Genomic DNA, 19,499 nt, shown 5'->3' with positions numbered 1-19,499 from the left:
ACGGCCCTCGAGGTGAATTCTTTCAGGGGGGCCTCGTAGGTTCCGCTGCAGGAGCGACTTGCATCTCTCGGTCGCGGCGTACAATGACGACCGTTGCCGTCAGTTCCGGTAAAAGTGCCTCCACACGGTCCGTCTGACGGTCGGGCGGACGGCCTGCCAGACGGTCCATCGGACATTCCGTCGGACGGCATTCCATCGATCTAACTTTACTTTCAGCCTGAGTTATTCAACTACAGAACGCCATCTGTGTCCAAACATTTTGTCCTAGGGGTTTAAGGCAGGGTTACCATAAGGGTAGGGAATAGTGGGTAGATCCGGGACGCTATTTTACCTCTTTTTTCCATGTATCAGAAGGCGGCGCTGCAAGGTGAATATCATCTACACAGCGCCGCCGAATAGAAATCCTGCTATGTATGATATACCGTTTGGGCGGACTGGCTCAATTTGTTTTTCTTTTTTGGGAGGGGGCAACAAAAGAGAATTGGGGGCTTATCATGTCAAGGGAGGGGAGAGCATGTTCAGCAGAGGCCGTGGATGGCCCTGCGAACGAATTATTTTCCGCATCGCAAAAATCCTCCCCTCCCCCCTCGTAATTTTTCTGGTCTCATTAGGGACGGACTGGCCAAAAATTTTCAGAGGCGGGCCTCGCTTAAAAAAAAAAAAAAAAAAAAAAAAAAAAAAAAAAAAAAAAAAAACATTTGGGGTCCACAGAGCCTCTCCATAGAAGGGCCCCCAGATTTTGCCAGAAGGGGCCCCTGTAAGGCACACGAAACCAAAGTTTATGACATGATCATCCCTAAGCCCCCCTCCCCGCTTGATGGGAGGGCTTTAAATGTTAGAAGTGTTCAATAGGGTCCCCAGGGGTGAGAGTTTCTGTTGGGGCCCCGAGATTTTGCCAGAAGGGGCCCCTGTAAGGCACACGAAACCAAAGTTTATGACATGATCATCCCTAAGCCCCCTAAGTCAATCCGCTCCCCCTCCCCGCTTGATGGGGGGAGGGTCCTAAATGTTGAAAGTGTCCAATGGGGCCCCCAAATTTTCCTGCAAGGGGGCTCCGCGTGAAGCGCATTGACGAATGAACTACACGTGGTATGTTTTCCCAGCCAGTCCGCCGCAACTACTCACAGGGCCCCTCTTCAAGCCCCTAGGAATATACGATTCTCGGTGAAAAACCATTAACGGCTGTGACATGGATGGCGCTCCATAGTTGAATATCCCACAATAGGATGAAAGTGACGTTAGGACGGTAGAATGCCGTCCAACGGAATGTCTGAAGGACCGTCCGGCGAGCCGTCAGCCCGACTGTCGGACGTCGGACCGTTGGACGCACGAGTAGGAGCCATCTGCGGACCTGTCCCGACCGCTGGCCTGACCTCTGCTGGACGGTGATAACCCCTTGAACCCCTAGGCTGGTTCCTGCCGCCCATGTTAAGAACGGAAGTTCTTACCGCATTTTTCTTGAGCATGGTTACCGGTCACGGAAAAAAAGAGTTTGTGTCTACGACGCGAGATGGGCGGTAAAAAGGCGTTACTTCACCATCCTTGTGCCTCGTGACTGCCGTTCGGGGCTGTTGCCGGCCCTGATAAGGCAGTTTCGAGACACAAGGAAGGTTATGTAACGTCGTTTTACCTATACCTTGTGTCTCAGGCGCGAACGCCTTTTTTGCCGTGGCAGTTAGGTGGGGTTTGTTTTTATTTCTTCTTTTTTTTTGTTTTTTTTTTCGGGTAGGTAAGTATTCTTTCTTTTTTTCTTTTTTCCGTTTTTCAGGTAAGTTGCAGGTAGGTAAGTATTTCAGGTAAGTATTTTTTCTGTTTCCTTTTTTCCTTTTTTCAGGTAAGTTTTAGGTAGGTAAGTATTTCAGGTAAGTATTTCTTATTATTCTTCTTTTCTCATGTACTTCTTCTTTTTCTCTTCCTTTCTTTTTTCTTTTCTCTATCTTTTTCTTTGTTTTTTTTCTCTCTATTTCTTTGTTTTTCTTTTCTCCCTCTCTTTTTCTTTGTTTTTCTCTTCTCTCTCTTTTCCTTTGTTTTTCTATTCTCCCTCTTTTTCTTTGTTTTTGTTTTCTCTCTCTTTTTCTCTGTTTTTCTTTTCTCTCTCTTTTTCTTTGTTTTTCTTTTCTCTCTCTTCTTCTTTGTTTTTCTTTTTTCTCTCTTTCACTTTAACATCCGCCTGTTCAATTTTTAACTCTCGCACCTAACTCACTCAGTCTTCTCATGTTTCCATCCATCTCCGTCCGTCTTCTTCCTCTCGCTGAATTGATCATAAAACTTGAAATCGTCTCCAGTTTTGTTTAGAGCAAGTTTCATTTAGTTAGACACTCATTCGGTCATTCAAATCCTGTGTTTTCCCCACTTTCCCCTTCCTCATTTTTCTCGTTTTAACCGTAGCTTGTCTCATAATTTTCTAACGTACTCGAAAATGAGACGGGTCATCCTTGGATCGAGTATCTCTTTGATGCTAAGGTTGTTCCGTTGTCATCCATAATCATTCATAATCCTCACTTTTTATGAGATGATCGATGTCCAATTTTTTGATTTTTATTTGAGTAGGGGAAAGAAGCCACCAAGATTTGGAGTAATTTTAACTGTGTGACTAGTTGTGACTGTGATTAAAACTGATATGTGTCGGTTATCCCGCCGGTTTTGAGTGGAGTCCATTTTAATTGCTTTAATTTAATGATGATGATTTGGAGTGGAATTTACATTTTTTAAGACTAAAACTGCACTGTGAGACCGATTCGTGCAATTTTCTTAATTCAAACACGTGTCAATCAGCATGCAAGTCCATCTTTGAGTGGGGTTTGAAATTTTTCCACATTTTTCTTTTCTAAGGAGAAACTTAGAGAAGAATGTTATACCTTGTGAGGGAGAAATTTTACCTCATTTTAAAGCAAGTATGTTGTTCTAACCGCTTAAACGCGAATTCGTTCATAAGCAGGTAGGTATAGGAGCAGGGAAGAAAGTTCTTCGCAAACTTACGAGATGAGTGAAAAGTTCTCCCCAAAATGAGATGAGTCAAAAAATCTTTGCCAATTTATGAGATGAGTCAAAAGTTCTTCACTTTATGAGATAAGTCGAAAGTTCTCCACAAAATGAGATGAGTCAAAAGTTCTTCACAGATTTATGAGATGAGTCGAAAGTTCTTCACAAAATGAGATGAGTCAAAAGCTCTTCGCGAATTTATGAGATGAGTCTAAAGTTCTTCGCGAATTCATGAGATGAGTCAAAAATTTTTTAAAGTAGCTTACTTTGCATATGATTGAAATTCAAGGAGCACTTTCTACCTTAGCTTAAATATGAATTGTGATGCACTATATAAATATTATGTGCGTGCCAATGTATAAATCGAGTTGACAGTGATTTTTTCGATTTTTTTGTTTTGAGAGAAATTTGAAGACATTTTAAGTGCACATAACGAAACTGAATATTACCGAAATTTGCGACTTTCTGCCTGAACACCCATCCACCTTTGTTTGATGGCAGTGTCTGATATTTTCGATTTACGACATAAATATGCTTCATTAGCGTTTAGATTTATTATAGGTTGAGGCGGCAACACCTCATAGATTTTCGAGTTGAGTCAAAAGTATTTTCAGCATTTCCCCGTGACGAGAGAAATTGGAGAACAATGATGATTTCTCTAACAGATAATGTACCGCCTTGTGGCGGACTTACTATGATTTTACTTCCAGACACTTTATCGGTAAATAAAGTAGATTAATGAGATGAGGCCGTAAGACTTTCTTTGCTTATCTTCCTGAGGGTGGTAACTGTAAGGAAAAGTGTAGATACATGACAAGAAATTGTATTATCTAATAATAGAATAGTGGACCATTCAGCATCGGAACATTTTTCTCCTAACAAGCAGAGTGTAATGAGCGTATAATGAGACGAAACTTTTACAATATACACGAGGTGCAATATTTATGAGTTGAGCTGGAAAAGGTTTTACTTCTGTCTCTGATGAGGGAACTGTGTGACTGTAAAATTTAATTTAAAGATTTACTTAAATTAGTAACAAAATTTTGTGCTCTGATCCTCCATCCTCTAATTTATTTACCGCCTGAGATGCAACCTTCCGTGGAACTTAATAAAATGATGTTTTATTTAAAGTTTATTTTTTTTTAAGAAATAACTTTAAATTAAGAAATTAATATATTTCTGGAATGAGTCCAGTCGGCTTTTTAAATCAATTTAATAATATCTCTCTGTCATCTTTCTTTCATTTTATTGTTGTGTATGACCTAATAAATTTTGAACAACTGTACATGGGCAGAATTTAAATCAGCTTAGACGAACCTGTGTCTTTAACCAATATTTAGTTTTATTCTAAGTCTGTTTATGGCCAATTTTTCCAGTTCAGTTTCGGTGATAGTGTCGTGAGTGCTTTCAGCTTGGCGTCGGGCAATTGGATAACTTTCTGCTGGTACGTACCTAAAAATTCTACTTATTCCTTCTCCTTTCTCCCCCCCCCCCTTTCATTCGTAATGAAGGCTAACGAACAATACCACCCAACTTCCAATTTTGGCAAAAAAGAGTTGATGACTTTGCCGCATTCTGCACTGTGAAATACGCAAGCTGATGATTTCAGTTTTCTCCAATTCGTTTCGGCGATTGATGCTTGCAACGCAACGCAACGCAACGCAATGATGAGCGTTTGGCGGGCTAACAGAACGCCTTCATTCGTGCGAGATACCACAACAGATGCAAGAGCTGTCCTATTGCATCCCTCAATAGGAAGTTTTGGGAACAGATCAATGATGGAGCTAAGAGTGACGGGAAAGAACAGAGGATGGACTTTTTTCCAGGGCGAGAATAGACTGTTAGAACGTTTCTTCAATTTTTAGTGTCTCCTCAGTGTTTTACGTGCAATATTGATGAGGAATTGGACTACATTTCGCCAAGAGGGACTACAGTATCTGACTCTCTTGTATAAACACTCATTTGCGTTTGGAAATTAATGGCCCATACATCGTTTCTAAAGTGAGCTGGAAATTTTAGTTCCTAATTGCAGACTGTAGTCCAATTATGTATCACAGTGCTTTGAAAGTGTGAAAAATAATTAAAAACTCGGATAGCACATATCTGCTGTCGTTCTGAGGAGAAACAAATGCGATTACAAATTCTGCCTCTAAATGTGTACTTATACCTTTTTTTTTTTTTTTTTTTTTTTTTTCCTACTTCAAATAGCCCTCAAGGGCTAATCCCACGCTTTTGGTCCCATCCCCCCTCCGTCCCTACTGAACCAGTCCCAGGCAACCATTGTTTGAGACCATCAAACTCGGGTCGCCTGGCCGGGAATCGAACCCGGGACCTCCCGATCATAGAGCAAGCGCTACAACCACTACACCATAGGAGGCCGACAACCTAAGGAAAGTCGTGAACCTTTTTCCTTGTTTTTAGGCGCACTAAAAGAACATATACAATAAAGGTTTTGAATTTTGCCTCATTCTTTCCGGATGTATATTTGTAGGGAAAGTTATGGACATTTTGCCTTAAAGTTTCCAGGCTTCTTGACAGGAAAAAGTGCTTGAATCTTGATAATTCTTTAATTTTACGCATTGAATCCCCCCCCCCCCTCCTTGATTCAAGTTGAGTTTCTTTAGAATCCGCCGGAGATATCGCGTACTCTTCGCGATATTGAGATGCAGTTCGCGCAATATCTAATTCTTAACAAGCGGAAATAATGCGAGCAACCATCCGAACTCAGGAGTTGAAAATAAGGTATCACGATAAACTGGAGAAAAATCATAGCTTTTCGCCTAAATTGAATTGCTCTATCATTAACGATTATTATGCTCGTGTTGATGTAATAAATACGCGTTTCTTGCGGTACCTAAATGAAAAGCGCATAATTTCTCATAGGATTCAACGCATCCGCATGTAATATTGCTGAATTTTCGTGATGTAGACATGAAATTCGTGCCCGGAGCCGCTTTATATAAAGCGGAAATGAAACAAGGAACTATTCGAACTCCATAGTAAGAATGTGGTATCACCAAAAATCGAAAGGAAATCATAGCCTCTCGTCTATCTCAAATCACTTACGTTCATTTACATTTTGCCAGGTATGGTATGGAGTATCACGCAAAATTGAAGGAGATTCATACCTTTTCTCCTATCTGAATGTGCTACTCTCATGAAAATTATGGTCGCATCGATATTAAATTCGCGTATTTTCCGCGAGTGGGGTGAAAATTGTGGAATCTTCAATATTCCTCATCAACCTCACAGTAAAAGTGTGCACGCCAAGAAATCCAGGCGAATAACTCGTAATTTTAAATCATTTCACAAAACCTCTGATACAATCGCGTAGCTGCCACAATATTGCGGTGATTCGTCCGTATAATTTTTTTTTTCTCGCGTAATTGCTGGATGAAAAGTGCACCACGCTGTGACACACTGTGTGTGTATCACTAGTGAGGACACACTAAAAATTGAAGAAACGTTCTAACAGTCCATTCTCGCCCTCTAAAAAATTCTATCCTTTGTTTTTTCCCGTCACTCTTAGCTCCTTCATTGATCTGTTCCCAAAACTTCCTATTGAGAGATGCAATAAGAAAACTCTTGCATCTGTTGTGGTATCCCGCACGAATGAAGGCGTTCAGTTAGCCCGCTAAACCCTCATCATTGCATTGCGTTGCGTCGCATTGCGATTATCGCAAAATTATCAAAATATACCGATGAAAATATCTTAATATTCCAAAATTAAGACCTTCATCAACATCGGTAAAATTTAGGTGCACGCCGCGAAATCGAGGCGAACACCTCGTCATTTAAAATCATTTCACGAAATCTCTGGAACAATCGCGTTTTTGCCGTGATAATGGAGCGATTCTTTCCAAATTTCTCATTTTTTCTTGCATAATCGTCAGATTTAAAGCGATACACATCTGTGTAGGGCTTAATTTTGTAGCATCTCACGAATTCACTTGCCGTATCCCGTGCTTTTTGCAATATTGAGTCGAAAATAAAGCCATTTCTCTCTTTTTAATAGTCGGAATTGAAGCGAGCAACCATTCAAACTCCGGAGTAGGTATGTGGTATCACGCGGAATTGAAGGAGATTCATAGCTGTTCTCCTATTTGAACGTACTACGCTCATGAAAATTTTCGGCCGCATCGATTTTAAACTCGCGTATTTTCCGCGAGTAAGGTGAAAATCTTGGAATCCTTAATTTTCTGCATCAACCGCTGTCTTATTTGGGTGTACGCCGCAAAATCCAGGCGAGTAACGCGTAATTTTTTATCAAATCACGAAACTTTTAGAACAATTGCGTATTTGCCGCAATGTTGCAGCGATTCATCTTTATTTTTTTTATTTTTTTTTTCCTTGTGCAAAATTGCGAGGTATGTAGCGATACACAGATGAAAAGGGATTATTTTTGAAGCACTTCACAAACCCGTCTGCAATATCCCATCTTTTTCGCAATAATGGGTTGAAAACTTCTTCACGCAACTTCTCTCTTTTTCTTACTTGTCCTGAATCAAAGAAAAATGCGAAAAAAATGTATCCAAAAACGGGTTGCAGGAGGTGAGTCTATGGTATGTAAGGACTTTAAATCGCTAAAAATCAAAATCTTGACTGATCCTAATTTCAAGGTATCGCGATTTGAAATGTTCATGGTAAATGCAAGTTTTTACGGATTTCAATGCGCTTTTTTCTTAATTTGTCCTTTGAATCGGTGTTGATCGGTTCACGTTTCTATTTTTCATTCAATTCATGGCGATCGACTACATACCCTCTTGTTACATGCAGACCATTCACCATACCCTTCTTTTTTTAACTGAACATTTCGCCTTCAGCTGCGTCTGCAGCAAGTGTTCTTACGAATACGTTGTGCGTGCTGATTTTAACTCATTACATACTCGAATCTTTGAAGGCTTTTTTTGTGCGCAAGGAGCGCGATCTTTCGGAGAACGAACGAAGTAGGGATTGAGTGATTCCTTCAATCTCGCTTCTTTTATTCTCCAACAGGGTGCTCTACTTTCGCTCATTGAACGCCTTCAAAGAGTCAAGTATGTAATGAGATGAGATCAGCATGCACAACATATTCGCAACAACAATTATTGCTGCGGACGCAGCTGCAGGCGAATTTAAAACACCCGTATAATGCAAACAACACAACAACATAAACATTTAAAAGTTGACATTTTCAGTTGAGAAACATTTTAGCTCTTTAATTAATACTAGCGGAAAGCCCGTGACTGAAGTCACGGGTCTAGATGCTTCACCAAAAATTATTAATTTAATAACGGGGAGCATTAGGCCGATATTGTTTCGGGGATGATACCAATATTCGACCACATTAGAGCTTGTTTTGCCTGAGTGAGCGTGCTATTTAAGATTTTTACGATTTTAAGTCCATACGTACCGTAGACTTACCCACCGCAAACCGTTTTTGGTCATATTTTGGTCGCATTTTTCTTTGCTTCAAGACTACTGGAAAAGAGAAAAGTTGCGCGATTTTCAACTTAAAATTTTGAAAAGGATGGGGATATTGCTGATGGATTCGTGAAATGCTCAAAGAAAAAGCCCTTTTCATGTATATGTATCGTTTTATAACTCCCAATTTTGTTAGAAGAAAAAAAAAGAAAGAAAAAGAAAAATACGGAAGAATCGCCGCAACATCGCGGCAAATATGTGATTGTTTTAGTGGTTTCGTCATTTGAATTTGATTAAAAATTGCATGTTATTCGCCTCGATTTCGCGGCGTGAACCCAAATAATACAGCGGTTGGTGTACAACATTAAGGATTCCAAAATTTTCACCCTACTCACGGAAAATTCGCGAATTTAAAATCGATGCGACCATATATACTTTTCATGAGCGCAGTACACTAGTACATACATTCAAATAGAAGAAAAGCTATGAATCTCCTTCAATTTCGCGTGTTACCACATACCTTCTCTGGTCTTTTCATGGGCGGGGGATTCTCCAAAAGATCTTCAACATAAACAAAAACATATAATAAGTTTCAATGCAAAGTAAAATTTATCGTACTATAAATTTTTAGTCTTGGCGGGTAGTTAAGCCTGAACATATCGGATTACTGAGGAAGTGCCAATACAACAATGCTCTTGAAGTAAAAGAAAAATGCGACAAAACTATGTACCCAAAAACGGGTTGCAGGAGCCGAATCTAAGGTACGTGTATAGCGTTCCCAGTGCTTCAAAAATTTGCTTTTAAGACTTTCACAACTTTGCTCCGATCAATATGCTAAAACGTCACTTCTATCTATGAATTCGAAACTTCCCTCTACACTAAAAGAAAAGATTAGTAGAATTTACCATTCCTTCACGCTGTGTTTCACACAGCATCATTTCAGAATCAATTCTGCCAGAAAAAAGGGATACGTTACTACATACTGGTACAAGTAACCCAACAAGACTTTCCTTTGTGTTTTATACTGAATTTGTAGCTCTCGGTTTCCATTTTAGAGCGGACTTCAAAGTTAATTGAATCCTGAGTAAAATTATGCCAAGACCGAAAATTTGTAGCGCGGTACATTTTATTTTGCATTTTAAACTTCGTTTATGTTTTATGTAGAAGTTTTTCGACATTCCCTTGTGAAAAGACCATAACATACAACTCTCTATTGGTAACAATGTTGTTTAAAGAGCTAAAATGTTTTTCATCGTGTATCATACGGTTGCCTTCAATTCGCCTTCAGCTGCGTCCACAGCAATTGTTGTTACGAATATGTTGTGCGTGCTGACCTCAGCTCATTACATGCTTGACTCTTTGAAGGCGTTTAGGGTGCGAACGTAGAGCACCCTGTTGGAGAACAACAGAAGCGAGATTAAGGGGATCGCTCAATCCCTACTTCGTTCGTTCTCTGACAGATTGCGCTAATTGCGCACATAAAATGCCTTCAAAGATTCGAGTATGTAATGAGTTAAAATCAGCACGCACAACGTCTTCGTAACAACACTTGCTGCAGACGCAGCTGAAGGCGAATTGCTTCCGCACACAAAACGCCTTCAGAGAGAAAAGTATGTAATGAGCCAAAATCAGCACGCACAACATGCCTGGCGCACATTATTAAAGCCAGTCAATGGGAAGAATCATCAGACATGACTTAAAACCCTATATCTTCGATAATACGAAACATAGACGTTTAAAAACGGTTCCATTGGTTTCCCCTCAAAATTATCTTCAAGAGGCATCCCTCAAAATTATGCATTTTTAGTGGAATATTTCATGTCTGACTTCTCCCATTGAATTGCTCCACCGTGCTGTATCGCACGTCTAAGTGGAGGCTCAAAATACGCAACTTAGCACTCGTTTTTCGTGGTTTGACGTCATTATTTGAACAAATCTGGGAGATTGCTGTGTACAACGTGCCCTTTCTACTTTCCAAAAATACAAAAATTACAAATTACTAAACATGTTCATTGAGTGTATGTGTCACTTAACTTACCTCCTTTGATTTTTCCTCCATTTCATTACACAGCAAAATAATAATGATCGTTCCCATCTTCTGTTTCAGAATTGGTAGCTGCGAGTCTTTCATGAGGTACGTAATTTTATTATTCTGGATTGACACAATTTCAGATCACTCTAACAGTAAAATTTTCCGTATCAAACTTTTAAAGGAATAATTTCCGTTGAAAAAATTGAATGCCCCTTTGATTGCCGTTTAAAATCGTATCTCATAGCTTCATAAGAGTACAGATAGTAAACATGGAATTAACTCATCATCGTATTGATCTTCGACTTATGAATTTTTGTTTAACAATATGACGCCCGCCCCTATATACCTCACTGGAAAGAAAGAACACATTGGATCTAGAGTCCAGACTCTGAAAAGCATTGACAAGAAAACATACTCTTGATTCAATCGCATTTTTGCTTGAATCCAAACGAAATCCGCTTAAATTAAGAGGCTTGGTTCTTGATTTGAGCTAAATTCTAATTGAATCAAGAGTACTTTTTCTAGTCGATGCTCTTAAGAGTCTGGACCCAAGATCCAAAGATCCAATGTGTTTTTTTTTCCAGTGCTTAAAAAAACATATTTGTCGCTTAATGACGCCCCCTCGCACGGTAGAGGATCCCTTTCCGCCGCAGTTCTCCATTCAACCATAAACTTTCGAGAATCTAGGCATTTAGAAGCTTTAATGGCTGCAAGATTAAAATCTGAAAGATATTTGATTCGGTTTATTAGATGGATTAGTTTCAAATCTTCAGCTCACTGTTATCGGTACTGAGATTGCACTTTTGGAAAGAATGAAACTGAAGAATTAGGTATAGCAAATCAGTTAAAGGAAATTCAGCGTGGTTAGGTTTATTCTCTTGCGCATTCCACCGCCAATTCGATCAGTGGCGTGGCGTGCTTTGCGATGTATCGATTGATCTGCCATTTAAACCTATGGAAAAGGGTCGGTAAACAGGGTGTTTGCAACGAACACCTTAATAATCGATTTTTTACCATAGATTCAAAGGGAGAATATCGATAATTGATCGTTCACGCCTCGCCGCACTGAATTCGATATAGCTTTAATTGAATTAAAAGCAAAATTCCAGGCCCTGTATGGTCTCTCATGGAAAGTAGGGGAGAAGCGTAAAAGCATAGATTTTACATTAATTTTTAAACAGTCGCATAGGCTCAATATTAGTGTCGAATTTTTCAATGTTCCAAATACCGTTTGAAAAGAAAACTCAAAATTCCGAACTCCAGATTCTCAGCCGGAAAACCCGCTAGGGATTTTTCGTTCTTCCGCGACCGTATGGATCGTATTCAACAGTGGTTCAATGTATCGTTTGGTTCAAAATGATGGTCAGTAGCCTTAAACAAAAATTTTATAATTTAAGTTAGAACAGCTGAAAGAGAGGAATCTCCTAACAAAATCACTTCTCATTTTCATGTGATACTCATAAGAATCAAAAATTAATCACAAAAACCCGTCCTCAGAGATAATGATTATTTTGATGCTTGTTTTTACGTTAAAACTTTAGCTTTTGATACGACCACATCGATAAACCACATCACCACAATTTGATGAAGAGCCATATAGTTACATCTACATTAGCAAGCATTTTTTCATGCGAACACTGGTGAATATGACTTGTTTAACGAGTATGATGATATAAGTGATCTTCGAAGTGTGAAAAAAGTTATTTTTGGAGGACGATTATTCGCCCCTCATTTTGGCCAATCTTAGTTGATTTTCGGCCCTGAATTTCATTAACACGTTGAGTACTTGCACGGTTTAAGAAAGCATTCTGAAGTATTACCAATAATTTCTCTGAATCATTAAAAATCCACGTCCTGACAAGAATCAAGTTTTAGGGTGATTTTAGGGGCGCAGCTCAAAAAAAAATATTCGCATTTCCACCGTTTTTACCTCAAATTTCGCGTTTTTTACCACTTCAGAAATCATCCAAAAACCTGGATAGTCTCAAAGCTTACCTCCCAAAACCATTAATCTTTTACGATGTGCTCGAATCTCGAAATATCGCTTCGAGTTATCGTCGCGCAACGGCACGTCGAATTTGTGCACGAGGTCAAAAGACAAGAGTTATCCCTGGTATGCTTTTTAGATTCTAAAACTTTCACACAGTTCGATAACGGTAAACTTTGAAGCTCTGATAGAAAACTCCAACTGCGTACGAAAAAGTGGGGTGTTTTTTAATGCATGGAATATTAGAATAAAATAAAACATGTTGAATGTAGACACTTTTATGACTTTAAAATACACAAAGAGAAATGTTAGGAGGCAAAAATGATACATACATATGCTACTGTGTTTTTAATAAAAATCAATGGAAAAAATCAAAGATAAGGAACAGATACATTGACAGGGCTGCCACCTTATTTGGGGACTCTAAAACTGAAATCACGGCAACCCTGTCAATGTATTTGCTCCCTATCTTTGCATGGAGAGTTTGTCTTGATGTAGAGGTGGACTCTCAGGATAGCGTGGGATATCCCCTCCATTTTGACCTCAACTTGAGAGCTTTTTATTGAGCATGGGAGTTGATTTCAGAGAAAACCAGTGGCACCATCGTGTTTCTCGCGAACTTTTGCATAAAAATCAACAGTCAATTCGGAAATTCCTCACACATGCATGCAACATCTCCATTTCAAATGCTCTACTTGCAGAGACATCTTTTTGAATTAGCTTTATGGGTCTCCGACCACTCCCAGAACCGAATAAGAAATGATTTAACTGCAGAGACAATTCTTTGTAAGCTATAGAAATATAGAATGAGAAAGAGCAGCTCCTTGGAAATTCGACAAAGAGACATATAAAGACAAAAAAAAAAAAAAAAAAAAAAAAAAAATAGGTTCACAACTGACACGCTCATGCGCAAAGTCTCATAAAATTATCAAGATTCATTTATTAGAACGCAGCACGTAATATCCTCAAAAACACAACATTGATAATCGTTAACCATAACAACGAAACACATGAAAACCTTGACACCATCCATGCACCTTTTTCTCAGAATTTATTTGAGATATTTTGAACAATTTTTTGAATTTGGAATTCGCACCGATTTTTCAGCCAATGTTTTAGCCAATAGGAGAGGTGACTGCATTTCTTGCTCCCAGGGCACAGTTTTTATGTCTGTAGGTCAGTGGTCCGCACTTTTCCCCCTGCGAGTCGGGTTATTTTATAACCAAACGATTGATTTTAAAATGGTGCTTTAATTAACAGATCTTGAACTCGAAGTAGGATGCAAAAGTGATGGGCTAGTTTGGAGTAATATTACAGCCATCTAAGCTTGTAAATGCCTAGATCCCCGAAAGTTCATGGTTGAACGGAGATCTGCGGCGGAAAGGGAACCTTCACCGTGCGAGGGGGCGTCATTAAGCGACAAATATGTTTTTTGATGGTAAGCGCGTCGCACATTGGGACGAGCCCATTACAGAAACGGGACATTCATGGTAAAAATGAAATCCATTAAAATCAAAAACCAAAGGTGTAGAAGTTACCTGGAGGGTCTAAACTTCCAGAATAACGAAGATTTTAACAATTTAATTGAGGAATATTCAAATGACAGGCGTAGAGAAACGCATATTTCGGAAAGATGAAGAAAAGAGGTAAAAGCGCACGAATACAAATGTTGCTCCTCTAGCTTCCGAGATTATTTTAAATGCAATTTTTTGTTATAACAATTGAATATAAACGTAGACTATTCGTTTACGTCATTGGTGATGATTACTTTTTACTTCCTTGGGGTCAGAGAGTGAATTCAAAATCGACAAGTCAAAAAACTAAAATTCAAACTTCAATTAGAGTTTTAAAAAAATGTCCAGACTTGTCCAAGAAACGGTTTGCATATCGAGATTCTACGTATCCTTAGCTTTCAGAATCATATTAGTTTTCATCCGACTTCTTCCGACTTTGGAAGTTACAAGGGAAAACATGAGCGCGGTTCGCTTAAAATCGAGCGCTTTCACAGGCCAATTGACGGTTGAGGTTGAGTGCAACGGGCTACGGGCTGCGTTGCTGGCCGCCGCGCCGCCGCCTCTGCGTTGCTTATCAGCTTGCTGCAATGCTTATCTGATATCTAGGATACTAATTGCTATCGTCTTTTTTTGTAGACCGATTTTTTATTTTGAATTTGCAAAGAATCGGATGATGTCGTGATGGAAACTGTGCTTAGAATCGAGGCTGAAATTAAAAATTTAATTTCACCCAAAGTAGACAGTTTCACAGTATCCCATGATTTGTATTCCACCATGTTCGATGGGAAAATGCAATATATTGAGTGGCAATAAATCCTCATTCTTATGAACGATATCTCAGAAGTGCAGAAAAGACCCCTAAGAAACTCGGAGTTTCTAAAGTATGGAATTTTGCCTTGACATCTCAAGATTAGAACTTTTGAGTGTCTGTTGCATATTTCGTATAATCAGGATTTTAGAAAATGGCGCTCAAAAACGGAAGAAGAAAAGTCCTTGAAAAAAAACGGAAAAAAAGCATCTGTGTCACAGAATGATAATAATTGGGAGCAACTTATTCGTTTATGATTTTCGGATTAACTTTAATGTCTGCCCATTGATGAACTCATTCCCCTATAGTCAAATATCGCTGCGGTTTTTGCGATAGGTAAGAAGATGGCGGGGGGGGGGGTTATTCTTAATAAAAGGATTTCTCAATTTCAGGATAAGTGAATTCATTTTCTTTTTCAATGAAAAAAAGCAAATGACACGCGCGTTAAATCACTACCATAATCATGCTAATCTGTCTATCAAATAGATTAAAACAGAGACTTGGCAACACCATTTTTGGCGGGATTGTCACTATGAACTAAATACTGAACATAATATTGGATTCCTTTTCCCAAAAAGACCGAAAATGTCAAGTTTTGAGAAGATCGGCGAAAAATTATCGTCTAATGTGCGAATGTCCCGTTTTGACACCTTTTCGTCCCACTGTGCGTCGTGTTGTCAAAAAAAATTCATAAGTCAAGGATCAATACGATGATAAGTTAATTCCATGTTTACAATTCGAAATAGGATGCAAAAGTGATGGGCTAGTTCGGAACGCCATGATGCAAACATACGTGCTCGACGAACGTCCATGTTGTATCCAGCGAATTGAAGGCACTTTGATTTATTGTACACAGCTTTTTCCTGCCAGAAGTTATGAGTCTTAGAATTCAATATAGACGCTATTAATGGTGACGTCATCGTAAGGATTCTCATTTTATCGAATTGGATGCATACAATAACATTGGCGAAACCTCTTTTAATGCTACCAATGCGAAAAAATCGATATAAGTATATCGCTTTTCTCTGACGTGACACTAATAGCGTCTATATCGGCGGTGAAACTGCCAGACCCCGCATCTCGGTTTGCAACGTTGTAGACTTTCTGTCATACTTTACTTTTTAAACGAAAAACTACTGAACGTGAATTCTTGACGAATTCGGTATATTTCCTGTGATGTGCGAAAAAATCTTTGTGAACATTTCAGGAAAAGATAAAGATTTGTTCTTCTTCAAAAAGATAAAATGGGAATGGAGATTTTGAAACACTGCAAACGAGATACGTGGTCTGGTAGTTTCACCGTCGATATGTATTGTAATATTGAAATACTGACCGATTTCTGAGCCATATTTTAGCATGCGACGTAGTGGATTTTTTCGGAACTACAGCTGGTGATTAACCTTTAATGCCCATCTTTCCATGATCTTTCCATTCAGGCATCACGGACGCGGCGCAAGTATCGTCTTGGGCGATTCCTCCGCTCGGCCCCGTCGTGGCAAGTCATAAATCTCCCTTTCTGAACGGAGTATTCGTCGCCGAGAAAGGAGTGACCTCATTGAAAATTCAATTAACTCGAATTGCAAAGCCTGGGAACTGCCCGGGCTCCAATCTGTCGCCCCATTCAGAGGTGGGAAACAAAACGCCGCCGCGGAATTAATGGCCCCTGCTCCCTGCTCCGGGGGAGCTGCAAATAAAAATCTCTAGAATAGACGCCGGCTAATTTAAATTTATAAAAACCAATAATCCGGGGGAGGGGAGGGGGGCTGCGGCACTCCCCTGAGATCGTCATCAGCACCGCAGCACGCCCCCTTCCCCCCTGCAGCCACCCCTCGACCTTTTCCGCCGGTGTCGAGATAAAAATTGTCATTTCTCAGATTTTTTAATTTGCTTTCAATAATAGTCCATCCTGGAGGGATCTGCTCCCCGCCAAATGCGCAGTATTGTCAGACCTCTGCGAGCTCCTTTCATACCTCACTCATTCAGTGGCGTGGCCCGTGGCGTGCTGTGCGATGTATCGATTGATCTGTCATTTAAATCTACGGAAAATGATCGATACGTCGCAGGCAATTGGCAATCGCTGGCAATTGACAAGACAGTGGTGAATAAATATAGAAAATCATAAAATTCAAAAGTAAAAGAACTAGATTAGAATGTCGATTATGTTGCCTATAATGTGAATAGACACTTTTCCATCCTTGAAAACATGGCAGGAATATGCACACTCAGAAGAGCGCGCAGTGAACTCCGTGACATTAGTTGAGGTCGGACAGGCAACTAAACTAACATCGTGACAAAGCGTAGAGTATCACAAAGAATGAAGGCGCTTCAAGCCGAGCTCATACTTTTGAAGACCACAACCCTTAAAAATGGCATCATGCCGATGCGCATTACTACGATTTATTGAAACAACGTGTGAACCGCTTGCGAATTGCCGGCGATTGCTCATTGCCTGCGACAGATATACAGGGTGTTCGCGACGAACACCTTAACAATCGATTCTTTACCATAGCTTCAAATGGTAAGTATCGATAATCGATCATTCACGCCTCGCCACTGCACTCATTAAGGTAATTTGTCGTTTCCCCCATGGAAGAACGTAACTCCATCTCGATGTTGCAAAATTTCACCTCACTAGTTGCATTTTAATCAGGAGAATAGTGGGCTCTTCCAACTGAAAATTTTACTGATTTACCCTCCGATTTCATATAAAAATCAGACAAATAGTGGATAAAAATAGCACGCGTACATTTTGGTGAAATAAATTAATTGTTTGAGACAATTTGGCAACCTTTGAATGAAGTTACGCTCCTTCGTCCGGGCAAGGACGGATTCCTCAGTTCTTATTAAGAGAAAGATTCGACATCCGATCGATTAATTGATAATTCCCGAATTGCAGGATATTTCATAAGAAATTTCGAGTATACTATCTCGCTATAGTATGCCAGGTGCTCATACTTAAAGATCAAAAGACACTTTGAACTAACTCCAAAAGCACGTCCTGAGTGAATATCGCAAATTATTTTGCTAACTGACGTGTGATATTCACTCTGAACCAACTTTTAAAGCTATTTTGAAGTGTTAGGTTACATTGTGGAGACAATGGACCACTAGACAAGGTACGAATTTAAGCATTCTAATACATGTTTCCGAACCAGAATTTCACGCGAAACACGATTTGCGCAACGAAAATTACTGAAATCAACTCCTAAGGAAGATACTAAAGTTTTTATTTCACATTGGTTATGAGGAATTTGAAAGGCCCGCTCACAAGAAACTCAAAGCTCTACGTAAGTCAAATCGCGCACTACAACGGTTTCAGCTAGCCTCTCAATCGAGCAAACGTTCATGTCCCACCATGTGTTGTTCAAACTATAAGCAATTTGCTATAACTGAGCCAAAGCGTCAAGATTGAGGTTGCCAGATTTTTATATAGCAGAGACTGTCATGATGACGTTTAGCGCGCGATGTGAATCACGTATAGCATTGAGTTTTCATGAGCGGGTGGTTTGAATTCACGCATCAAGAATCATTTAATTTCTTCGTAAGGAGTTGATTTCGGTAGTTTTTGTTGTGCGCATCGTGTTTAACGTGAAATTTTGGTTAAGAAACCTGTATCAGAATGCTGAAATTCGTACCTTGTCTAGTGGTCCATTCAAGTAGACAGAAACTGATTCTCTCTCGCTTATTTCAATAAAGACTTACGCTTTCATAATATTCCCGTCCGCGTTTTAGTTATTTTCTAACCGTTTTGATGCACCGCGGGCTGATTGTTGAAATTGATTGACATAGCGATAGACAAAGAAGACATAGGGAGTATGGAGGGATCCCATTGGTTGACATTTGTGGTTCTTATAGACCGAGGAGGTAAATGATCGACCAACTATAGGGTCTCTCGTGGGCTGCCGTTAGTTAGTTTATTATCCACCTCCTTTGTCCATTGCAAACACCCATCCATTGTCCACCAATAGGATCTCTCCATATCTTTTGGCGCGTATACGTAGTATACCGCCTTTGCGATCGTTTCGACCCCCCCCTCGATACAATAACCGAGTCCCCTAGTTCCTTACCGAAAAGTGACTACCGCGAACTTCTGAGATTTTCCAAAGCGTGTAAAAAGTTTACTAATCCGTCAATAATAATGATTAAAATTTGTTTCTCATTCTGGGGCTCGCTAGTTTATGTGTAATGAATACCAAGAGTCTACGTTTCTTGGTTTTTTTTAAAAAAACCTTAGAATGGGGCGCGCTGATTTAAAATATGCATATATAAGCGGAAGCAAGCGAACTGATTCGAGGATGGCTGACCAGTTCGGCACTCCTTGAATGAGAATTTCACTCACTCCGTTTTGTTCACAACGTTGCTTTGACATATCTCCACAACACTGTTATCCTTTTCAAAAGTTGGTACTCCTTGCTCTGATAGCCGGGGCCACCAGGATAGTGGTAAGTGCAATCTGTGATGAGCCTCGAGACTCATTAGACCATTTGCTAAACGTGGCTCATACAGGAGTCCACTAAGCCCTCTCGTCCCCACGCTCCTGATCACTGCGTCGGCGTCACGAAGAACAATGGGCCTTGGGTCCCAACGCGGCCGATACCCGTACCCCAATTACTCACGCTTCATTAACCATTTCACCGTCACGCTAGGATTCATCCAATTTTCAAAAAAAATTGTTTCGCATGTATTTAGCAATTTTTTCCTTACTCTCCGTTAAAACACAAATAAAAAGAGACCTCATTCATAAAAATCGGCCGAATAGAAGAGAAGTTACAG

The 19,499-nt window shown here is 39.8% G+C and overlaps 1 protein-coding gene across 2 annotated transcripts in view; it reads left to right on the top strand.

Annotated features, from left to right (window-relative positions):
* The window catches only part of LOC109036932 (uncharacterized), a 342,569-nt gene that overhangs the window by 19,415 nt on the left and 303,655 nt on the right, over positions 1-19,499 (top strand). For both annotated transcript variants that reach the window (XM_072299695.1, XM_072299690.1), the window contains exons 2-3: positions 4,359-4,426; positions 10,493-10,519. In XM_072299695.1, coding sequence (XP_072155796.1) covers positions 10,515-10,519 — 5 coding nt within the window. In that variant the 5' untranslated portion in view covers positions 4,359-4,426; positions 10,493-10,514. The remainder of the gene's footprint in view (positions 1-4,358; positions 4,427-10,492; positions 10,520-19,499) is intronic.

The sequence above is a fragment of the Bemisia tabaci genome, chromosome 4 (assembly GCF_918797505.1).
Source record: "Bemisia tabaci chromosome 4, PGI_BMITA_v3".
Taxonomy (NCBI): Eukaryota; Metazoa; Arthropoda; class Insecta; order Hemiptera; family Aleyrodidae; genus Bemisia; species Bemisia tabaci.
The sequence above is the reverse complement of the archived record's forward strand: the minus strand, read 5'-3'. Positions and strand labels throughout refer to the sequence as shown.